This window comes from Equus quagga, chromosome 17 (genome assembly GCF_021613505.1).
Source record: "Equus quagga isolate Etosha38 chromosome 17, UCLA_HA_Equagga_1.0, whole genome shotgun sequence".
Classification (NCBI taxonomy): Eukaryota; Metazoa; Chordata; class Mammalia; order Perissodactyla; family Equidae; genus Equus; species Equus quagga.
This window is the reverse complement of record NC_060283.1, coordinates 50569633-50580252: the sequence shown is the minus strand read 5'-3', so window position 1 is coordinate 50580252 and position 10620 is coordinate 50569633. Positions and strand designations below refer to the sequence as shown.

The 10620-nt window shown below is 60.0% G+C and overlaps 1 protein-coding gene across 1 annotated transcript; it reads right to left on the bottom strand.

Annotated features, from left to right (window-relative positions):
* Positions 1–749: 749 nt before the first annotated feature.
* Positions 750–7233, bottom strand: IHH (Indian hedgehog signaling molecule). Its single transcript, XM_046644506.1, has 3 exons — positions 6548–7233; positions 3828–4089; positions 750–2101 (listed from the first exon to the last, which is right to left on the bottom strand). The coding sequence occupies exons 1-3, from the start codon at positions 6857–6859 to the stop codon at positions 1443–1445; spliced, it is 1233 nt and encodes a 410-aa protein (XP_046500462.1). The 5' UTR covers positions 6860–7233; the 3' UTR covers positions 750–1442.
* Positions 7234–10620: the final 3387 nt, after the last annotated feature.

Sequence of the window (10620 nt, the reverse complement as noted above, 5' to 3'; positions counted from 1 at the left end):
CTCCTGTTTGGGCAATAAACTAACTGGGCCTTCTCTAGACTAAGCGTGTTTCTCAAAGTGTGGTCCATGGACCATCTGCCATGTTCTGGGTGTTTGTAAAAATAAGTTCCTGGGCCTCACTCTGGACCTATTAAAGCAGAAACCTAGAAGTAAGGCCAGGAATCACTTTGGAACAAGCCGCCCAGGTGATTCCGAGGTTGAGAACTGCTAGGTTAGGAACCCCTGCCTTATCCAGGAAGTCAGAAGCGGCCACTAGGAGTGTGAATTCTACAGACTCTTTTCATACCACTGCCCATTATCCACAGTGAAGAATGAGAAACCCAGGCCCTGAGAAAGAGCAGAGGAAGAAGAGAGAGCGCCGTGACTGGGGCACAATGAGCTGGTTCTAGATGAGTGAAGTGACCCTGAACGAGCTACCGCAGTTCTCTTCTGGTCCAATGGCATTTGGCGCAAACTTTGGGGTCAGCATGTAAAGGCCTTGCCTGGCCCAGAGCCCAGCTCTGTTGGGACTTTGCAGAGCTGCTGGATGAGAAAGGGCTCAAAGAGGTGGAACTCTGCAGGTTTTGTCCCTGCAAGAAGGAGAGCACACTCCTGGACACACTCACCCAGGCTCCAGACTATCTCTGTGTTGGCCCCTCTCAGCGTCCTGGACCCTACGTCTCTAACAACTTAAATAATTTTTATTACAAAAGGAAGAAAAGACCAAAACATCCCCAAAAGTCTCCCATGGGCTTCCCCCTCCGCGCCAATAAATAAGGTGGGGGAGACTGACTGGAGGAGGGGGCAGGGTCGTGGTTCAGCAGAAGAGGGAGCTTAGCCTGGGCAGGGGTGGGAAGGACATTCAGCCTACTCTCCCAGCCCCGGGCGCTAGGATCACAGTGGCTGGAGCACAGAACTCTGCCTACTGACAGCAACAGTCTCTGGATGTGTCCCGAGGAGTGTGGCCAGGGAGGAAGGTCATGCCTCAGGATGGCCAGGCTGGCTGCCCCACCCTGCAGCCTTCTCAGTTCTGGCAGCACTGAGTCCAGCCAGCTCCCTGCTGGCTCCCAGGGAATCTAGCAGCATCAACTGAGGTGTAAGCCCACCGAAGGAGGGCCTAAGACAGATGGAATGGGTCCTCCCCCTTGGGGCCGGCAGCCATGAAAAATCGTAGTGAGAGCTGGCTGTGCTGGGGCCCACCGTGCCAGCCTCGAGGTCTCTAGGATAGAAGGAGAGACCACCCCCATCGTCAGCTCAGCTTGCAAGACACCAAGACACTACACCAAGACAGGGGTGGGGGACACTGGCATTGCCCAGTCAAGTCTCAACGGTATATCTCTGTGGTGGAGGAGATGGTAGGAACCAGTGCCCCCTGCTCAGGTCCCTTCCACGGCCGGTGCGCCCTGGCAGGGAGGCCTTTGGATCCAGCTGGGCAGTTCCAGACGGGCAGCAGAGGGATCTTTTCAACTCCCTGGCCCGGCCATGCCCAGTGGGTGGAAGCTGCCCTCTTCCAGCAAGAGCCGTCCCAGGCGGTAGAGCAGCTGGGGGTACCAGTGCACACCCTCCCCCGGGGTCCAGCTGCCCCAGGCTAAGCTGTGAAACAGTCGCAGGGGCCAGAAGGCCAACTGAGCCAGGTGGTGGTCAGCCACGGCTGCGAAGCAGGAGGCCACCACATCCTCCACCACCAGCGTTCCGTGCCTTGTTAGTGGGGCGTAAGCCCCAAGGGCCACATGTGTGGAGACAGCTGCCACTCGGGCAGGCTGCAGGCCTGGCACCCCGGCCACCAGCACATACTGGCCAGGCTGCACTTGGCTGGCAAACGTGGCCCGGAAGTGGGCCGCTGGTTCTGAGTGATTGTTGGCGGTGAAGAGCAGGTGGGCAGGCGTGAGTGCCAGGCGGCGTGGGGGGTCCTGGGTCTCGATGACCTGGAAAGCCCTCAGCCTATCCGGCTCGCGATCCAGGAAAATGAGCACGTCACTGAAGGTGGGGTTCCCATCCTCCCCCATGGCCAGCACCCGGTCTCCTGGCCTCACAGCTGACAAGGCCACGCGTGCCCCACTCTCCAGGCGCACCTGGGCTCCGGCAGGGAAGCAGCCACCTGTCTTTGCGGCTGCCGAGTGCTCTGTGGGAAGAAGGGACAGGAAGGTGTTACTGCTGTGGAGCTCAGATTCCCAGATGCAGCACCTCTCCCCAGCCCAGCCAGAGCGCCCCCCCTGCCCCCAGAGGGCCCCCCCATCACCATATCCTGGCCCCTGCCCCCATTTCCCATGCAGCCTCAAACCCACCCTAGCCCACGACGTCATCCGCTGCCCTCCTCCCCAGTCTCATCCTTTGCTAATGAGAGAAGCATGATTGTGGTTCCAAGACCCAGTGAGTGGGAGAGAAAGGGCCCTCCTGAAGGCCAGGTGAAGCTCCCCCTCCCTGTCTGCTCTCTTCCTGACAATGCTGTGAACCAGCCGGAGAGGCCAGAGGTGAGCTGAGCAGGGCAGTGGTCCGCTGTGACTTGACACCCAGAAGGCTGCAGCCTCCTGGAGAAGGCAATCACTCAGCTCTTCTGGGGTGTGGATGTCCCATTATTTCTCATCCTTTGCTCAGACACTCCCAAAAAAGTGGTCTCAGACTGACACCCCAAGTTCTGTGCCAGAGCTGGCCCTTGGAGTCTATACAGAAGTGAGAGAAGAGGAGGATGGGCCATGGGGCAAATGCAGACTCCTGAGGAAGCTCAGAGTGAAGGGTCAGGCCAGGGTGTGGCTCAGTGGCAAGGGCGAAATCACCACCTTCAGTTCATGTGCTGGGTCCTTGTGCGGGAACAGGACCCAGTGGCACCAGTGGGTGGGATATGTGTATGGGGGTCAGGAGTCATGAATGGAAGTGGCCACTCTGGGAGCTGGCATAGGGCCAGTGTTTGCAGGTGGAGGGGGATGTGACTTGGAGTAGATGTGGTTGGCAGGGGAGTGCTGGCGGGGGGGGGGGGGGGTGACCACTGTGGGCCCAGCGGCATGGGAGTAGTACAAAGCGGGCCTGGTCTCAGTGTGCGTGTCTGCGAGTGTGACTACTGCATGGTGCCAGCGTGGAGGCTGAGCCCACAGCCAGCTGGGGCCAGGCGGGCAGTCACACAGGAACCATTTGAAGCATCGATGACTGGGTTCAGTGTAGATGACAGGGACACTGACAAGATTTGAAGGAGGGGGCGAGGCCCCAGTGCCTGCCAATTCTGATCAACAAGGCGGCCAATCTGGGAAAATCCACTTTATTAAGTCCACTCTGTTTATTCTGGCCCTCACGGCTGGCTTTGCCCCCAAATGTCCAGCTTCAGGGCCCTGAGGGAGAGGTTGGGGACGCCTGCGCCCCCTGGGAGGAGCGTACATAGTGTCCTAAAGGGCCTGACCTGCAGCCGGGCTGTGGGTTCTGAACCTCGGGGCTCCTCGCTCCTGGTCAGGCATGCTGGGGTCTGGGCACACCCTGGCCCCTGGCCCCACCACCCGCCTCGGTTCTGCACCTCGCTGGGTGGGGAGGCTGTCTCTGCCGGCCTGGCTTCCTCCATCTGTCCAGCTTGCTCTGTCTTGCACCTCCTGCGGCAGGCTCTGGATTGTGGACCACCAGGTCAGCAACCCAGTGAGCTGAGACAGGGCCCTGTCTCCCTAGGCTCCTGCCATGTCACTACCAGGCACGGGATGAGCAGGTGGTCACTAGCAGCAACGGGGAGCGCCGCTGACGTCCTCTTCCCCGGGGTCCCCGCCTCCATCCCCCGGCCGGCCTCTTGACCTTCTTGGCCCCAGCGGGCCCTGCGCCGCCTGCCCACGCCCTGCGGCCCCGGCCCCGGGCCCAGCCCCCCGGCAGAGGCTCACCAGACTTGACGGAGCAATGCACGTGGGCTTTAGACTCGTAATACACCCAGTCGAAGCCGGCCTCCACTGCCAAGCGCGCCAGTAGTCCGTACTTATTGCGGTCGCGGTCCGACGTGGTGATGTCCACCGCGCGGCCCTCATAGTGCAGCGACTCCTCCGAGTGGTGGCCGTCCTCGTCCCAGCCCTCGGTCACTCGCAGCTTCACTCCGGGCCACTGGTTCATTACCGAGATGGCCAGCGAGTTCAGGCGGTCCTTGCAGCGCTGCGAGAGGAAAGCGCGCGGAGTTAAGGGGAGGAGCTGGCTGGTGCGCAGGGGGAGCTCAGGGGGAGCGCAGGGGGAGGCGCGGCCTGGCCTCGGACTCTCCCACTGCATGCCCTGGAGTTGGGAAACCGGGGAGGGCGCGCTGTGCCTCTCTCTTAGGAACGTAGATCCCTAAGGTGCTTCCTTCCATTCTAGCATCCGGCGGCCCCTGAGACCTGGACCGCACGGTGGCGCCACAAATCTGGAGGGCGCCTTGAGCCTCGCACCCTTGGGGCGCCCTTCTCTGATGAACGGCCCCTCCCTACTGTGTTCTCTCTCCCCTGCTCGGGGCACCGATCCCTCCACAGACCCGGCTGCATCTTTCCCCAGCCAGTTCCTCTGTGTTCCTCTGTGTCACCGAGGCACCAGGGACCAGGGACTGCCGGCTTCCTGGATGGTGGGGTTGGTGGAGAAGTCGACTGCCTGCGGCTGGCCTGCTAGACATGTAAGGCCGGAGGTGCCCAGTAGGTGTCACCGTAGCCTCAGGGCTGAGGCCCGGGGACACCGGCCCCGGAGGCGCGGCAGGTGCGGAGCGCTCCAGCAGCGTGGGGGTGTGTTGGAGGGGAATCCCGGGCTGTGTGGATCCCTCGGGCGCCACAGAGCGTTCCTGCTGGGACTATCTTATGATCCAAAACCGCCCCGTACGCGCGCCCAGGACGCGGCAGCACCGGAACCAGGAGCTCGTAGATAGGCTGGCGCCGGGCCTAGCCGGCGGAGGGCGACGCGGAGGTCTCTTGCTGCAAGGGGCGCGCGCGCGGTTGATAATCCTGGGCACGGTCTTCCCTGAGCCCAGAGCCCTCAGAACCTCTGCGCCTACCCCTATGCGGGAAGGGACAGGAGAAGACGAGCCTCGGATCTCAGGCAGCCGGCTCCACGCTCCGCCTCACATGGGGTGGGAGTAGAGCCGCGCCCTGGGGGAAGGACGGGAGAGATCATCTGTCTATGCTGGCTCCCCAAGTGCCTGGAGCCCAAGGGACCCTGCAGTTGACTCGGGGGAGGGGCGTAGGGGAGAGGGGTCCCTACCACAGTCCTTGATTCTGAGATGCAAGGTGCCGCCAAGTGTGGGCAGCCCACGTCTCGACCTACCCCCACCTTGCAGATCCCGGGCCCCTTAGACCCTTGGACTCGTTCGCTCAGGAGCCAACAGCGGCTACAACCCAAGGCCCGGTCGATCTTCCCAGGCGAGCAGTCTAGCTGGGGGCGCTCACTGTCCAGGGAGGGAGCTCCGCGTGTTCTTTGCCGTCAGACTTCTAGCCCCCCACCTATGTCGGCCCGGCGGGCCCCTGATCCCCGCCCCTCTCTTCTCCCCAACCCCCCTCCTCGGGTCCAGAGCCGGGGCGCGCGCTGTCAATGATTGCCCAGCCCGTGGCCCGGATCCTTATCTGCATTCCTCGGCGCCCGGCCCGGCCCGGCCACCAGCCAACCTTCGCCCCGACACGGGCCGGCCAGCCCCGGCGCCAGGGCGCATGCTGAGGGCCGTGGTCTAGCTGCTCTTCCTAAGGCATCTAGAAAGCAGGCTGCCTGCTGCGGGGGAGCCCCGGGAGACCACTGAGGAAGGGGGCGTAGGTCTTTTCCCTTGCGGACCTGGCTGCAAGGAAGAAAGTTTGCCCCCCACCCCACCCGACCCTGGCGCTAGGGCTGAGCGCGAGTCCTGTTCCGAGCATGCGGAGACTAGCGTTAGCTCGGCTCCCTGCCTTCCTCTGCATCCCATCCCCTCTCTTCCAATCCCCACCTCCCCGCCACCAAGCCCAGGGATCCCCCAAGTTCGGTCCCAGCGCTCGAAGGCCCCGGCACCCCACCCTTCAACCGCAGCTGCGCCATTCAGCTCTCGGGACAGACACGTGGGCTCGCCCAGCAAGTTCCCTTTCCCACCTCCGCCGCCCGGCTCAACTCTTCCCCGCTGTTCCTTAACCCCAGACCCAGCCAGGAAGCTGCTCCAGGAGGGGGCAGCGCAGCGAACCAAGAGCGCGCGTGGGGCCCTCCGCACCCAGAGCTTCTTCGCTCAGGGCTGCCGAATGGCTTCGAAATGAAAGGGGCGCGGCTGTGCGGAAGGTTAGGCCGGGAGGGACTGCGTGGGTCCCGGAGGCGCAGGAGGCAGTCGGGTCGAGGGACCTCCGGGTGCCGCCTCTGACCTGAGCTGCCGGCACTCCGGGGCAGAGAGGCCGCCGCCGATCGGCTGAGCTGTGGCGCTTGGCAGCGGAGAGCTCTTCTCACAGCCTCCGGCGGGCTCGGGGATGCCGACAATCCCGCCGAGACCCCTGGCCAGCCCATCTTGGACAGGAGGCAGCGAGGTTTGGCGAGAGGGGCAGGTGCCAGGGGGCGTGCCAGCCAGTCGAGAAAAGGTGCCAGGGGGGCGGGTAGGGCCGGGCAGGTGGCGGTGCTTCGGCGGCGGCGCCTTACCAGGGCGGGTCGCGCTCACCTGGGTCATGAGGCGGTCGGCGCCCGTGTTCTCCTCGTCCTTGAAGATGATGTCGGGATTGTAGTTGGGGGTGAGCTCCTTGAAGCGCTCAGAGCTGCGCGCGATCTTGCCTTCATAGCGCCCGCTGGCGCCCAGGGTCTTCTCGGGCACGTTGGGGCTGAACTGCTTGTAGGCGAGCGGCACGAGCTTGCGCGGCGGCCGCCGGCGGCTGCCCACCACCCGGCCCGGCCCGCAGCCCCGCGCCGCCGGCACCAGCAGCAGCAGCAGGAGCAGGCAGAACCGCAGGCGGGGCCGGAGCCGGGCGGGAGACATGGCCGGGGAGCCCGAGAGAGGGGCAGCCGAGGGCGCCTGGTGGGCTGATGGGTGGGCTAGTCGACGGGAGCGCTGCGAGGGCTCAGGCGTCCGGGTGGCTCCGGGGGGCTCCAGGTGGGGGCGCCATGGGCTGCGCGGCGCGGCGCAGGGCCGGCGGGACTCAGGTGCGGGGTGGGGGCCTGGGGCCCTGGCTGGTGGCGGCGCGCTGTCCCCCTCGGCGCCTCGACTCTGAGCTGCCCGGCTCGCCGGCCGCCAATAAATAGGCCGGCCCGTTTGTTTTGGCAACGCGGCGGCGGCGGGGGGCGGCGGGCGGCGGGGCTGCGGGCCGCCGGGCTGGGCTGGGCTGGCCGGGCCGACGGGCTGGCGGGTCCCGCGGTTAGCGCCCCGGCCCGGCGGTCAGGCGGCTCGGGCGGAGCGGGAGCTGCTGCCGTCTGCGGCGCAGCCCGGGGCCGAGTGAGAGGGGAAATGGAAGAGATCCGGGCTCGGGCCCCGCGCAGACCGCACCCTACCCATGTCCCTGCCTCCTGTGCGCTCGACAGCAAACCTGCAGCAAGGGCAGCACAGCCTCCTCCCCCTCGGGCGGGCGGCCCGGCACTAGCCAGCCCTAGTCCGGCTCGCTCCTCCGCCGCGCGTCCGCCCGCCCGCCGCCCTCGGCGCCCCCTGCACTGCCTGAGTTTGCCCTCCCCGCCCGGACGCGCCCCACCCCGCCTTGGCCTCGCCCCTGGGCTCCCCGCGGCTCCGGGGTGCCCCGCCAGGCGCAAACCTCCCGGACAGGAGCTGCCACCCCCACAGAGACCGCAACCCACGGCGCGGCCGGACGCGAGGGGCGGGGGGCAGTGGCCGGACCGCACAGCCGCCTACGGTGTCCCCTGCGGGAAAGTGAACCCAAAAGACAGGAGGCCGCTCCTAACCTGGTGCCCCACCCTGGCCAGGAGACGCGCCCTCTCGGCTTGGCGGAGCTGAATTCTGTATCAACGCGGTGCACATCCCACGGCCGCAGGGTGTGAAGCTGGGAGCTGGGCGTCCAGGCTTAGAGGAGTCAAACAGGGATTGTTGAGTTGGAAACACTGTTGAAAGGAGCAAGGTGAAGTTGCAAAGGAATAGGCCAAGGTGTAGAGAAGAACAGCTAAATGGTGACATGAGCGGAATACCGAAGAAAGCCCGACTGACCGTGGCAAAGAGGGGCGCAGCGAGCTCAGGGCAGGGGCTTGCTAAGGATGCCAAAACCATTGAAACCATTGCTAAGGATGCCAAAACCATTGAAGGACTAAGCATTGAAAGCACACAGGAGCTGCTCAATGCTTAGTCCCCTGGTTCTACTTTACAAGCCAGAAAGGAGAATACAAATACATAGAGGCAGCTAGAGGAGTCAACACGGGGCGTGCGTGTTGTAATACGACATTCAGGAAAGATGAGTGAATTAGGATTCGCTCTGCTAAAACAAGAAAAGGCAAGTGTGTTAAAAACGCCGCCACCACCACCAACTATATGATTTGGCTGCATACATCCTACAAACTCAATATAGATAGAAATAAAAAGGTGAGAAATAAAAAGGTATAAAATTATTATTCCAAAAATATTAATGCAATAGGTACTGTTTTATTGATACTTATGTGCCTGATACATGGAAGCTATTAGATGTTCCTGTACCAAGTATTCTACTCGCATTTTCTAATTTCAGTTCAAATGAGCTATTATTATCCCCATTTTACAAATGAAGATTTTGAAGTTCAGAGAAGATAAGTAACTTGCCTCTGGCTGACAAGCAGGGAAGATTTCAACCCCTACCTGCCCCGTCTGACCCCAGTGCCCAGCCCTCCACCGTGCAGGTGCGCTGGCCTCTCTGTGCACCACTCACCCCACTGGGACGGCCTGGGTTTGGGACTGAGGTGTCTTTTCACAGATGTCCTCACATTTTCTCTGGATCAATTTCACGAACACAAATTCAAAATTGGAAGGAACCCAAGAGAATGCGTAACACAAGCACTTCGTATTACAGAAAAGGAAACTGAGGCCCACAGATGGGAATTTAGGATGGTTCCACCAGGAGTGGAGTGGTGTCTTTCACTAGGAAACAAAATGACCTGTGTCTTTTCCTCCGCTTCGCCTGTACTTCCTCCGCGCGCCCCATTCCCCCGCTCGATCTTACGTGAGCATTCGGATTCCGTCTCCCAGTCACAGATGACTCTAAGGTTGCTTCTTTTCGCTGAAAGATTTTAAGTGCTTTAACTTGTGTTTTCCAGGGTTCAGGAACTATCCCTGCCATACCCACCTCCCCTCCTGCTCAGATTTCTGGGGCAGACTACGTAGCCAGGTGAGTACCTCTCCTGGCCCAGACGAACAGGGGCTGTCCGTTTTCACAGAGCTCCACAAGAGAAAATCCCATAGGCTTCCATTGTCACCTATCCCGGGGTTTTGTAAGAATTTTCTAAAGAAGCTTCATCTTAAATTCAATCTTTCTTTCTTCCTCCCGCTCTAATGCAAATTTGACTCCCCTTCCTCATTTTCTGGCCTTTGTGACTGGAGCCATCATCCTGCCGATATCCCGTATGCATGGTCTTGAGTTGAATAAAAGTTGTTAAATCCACTTTCAGTCTTCTTTCCTCCACATGAAAGATGATTTAAGATTCTCTCAGAAGTTCTGATCGATAACCACATATTAGCTTTGACAATCTTCCTCTCATTTCTCCTCTTCAACGGTGATCCTGTTGAATACACATCTCTGGTAAAGATCTGATCAGTGTCACATAGGAATTGCTGATGCGGTGCTGATGTAGCTTGGCATCACCGGTGCCTGGAGAGCAGGGCAACATCACTGGTTTAGAATGTGTGACCCTCCTCAGCCCGGCTCATTTAGGAGCAGTGATCAGGGTGTATCCTGGGAAAAGAAGTGGGGGTAACATCCATCTAGGCTTTTCTCTATGATAGCTGCTTTAAGCACTTCGTAAAATCTTCACAACAAACCCCTGTGCACAGCAATTAGTATTCTCATTTTACAACTCTAAAGTTCTAGAAATAAAGTAACTTGCCTGTGGTCCCACAGGCAAGATTTGAACCCGGAGCTTTTTTACCCCAAAGCCAGACTCTTTTCTCAGGACACAGTGGCGCTTGAAAATCTGAATGTCAAGTTTCGATCAGCATCAGTCCAACCTCCTTCAGCGCAGGAAGGAGGAGAGGAAGTCAGAGATTGGAAGCATCATCGTTTCTACAGCAGTGACCCTGGCGCACTTTTAATCCAAGTCGGGGCCTAAGAACCTTGGTCATTTCTTGTCTGTTTATGTTCTCGGCTATTCAGTAGATGTAGGGTAGCTTTTGAACAGGGCCAGTTCGTTGACCTATCCAACAAAGCCTGGCTCTTCTTTCTAGTTGCTGCCAGGCTCCTGCCACCAGTACATTAAGGAACTGAGGTGTGCCACTCTGGAGGCACCAATGGCCTGGGGTTGGAGCAGCAGTGACAGACCCGATCAGGGCCCCTCACACCTGAGCCCTGGGCCTGTTGGTAAAATCACTTTTCTTCTCTCACTTTTAGATCTCTTCTACCCTTTGATCATCTCTATTTTGAAGAGAACAAAGTAAAATTTATTTCTTTGGATGATATGATTACTTTTTTGCTTACAAGAGTGAAAGTTGGAAAAATAGGTAGGAAGGAAAGGGAGGGAGGAAAATACCCCATAGAAGCTGATAATTTAAACATCTGTTTAGGTAAACATCCGTTTACCATGTTAGTATTTTTAGCTAATCTCAAATTTAATGCTATAGTA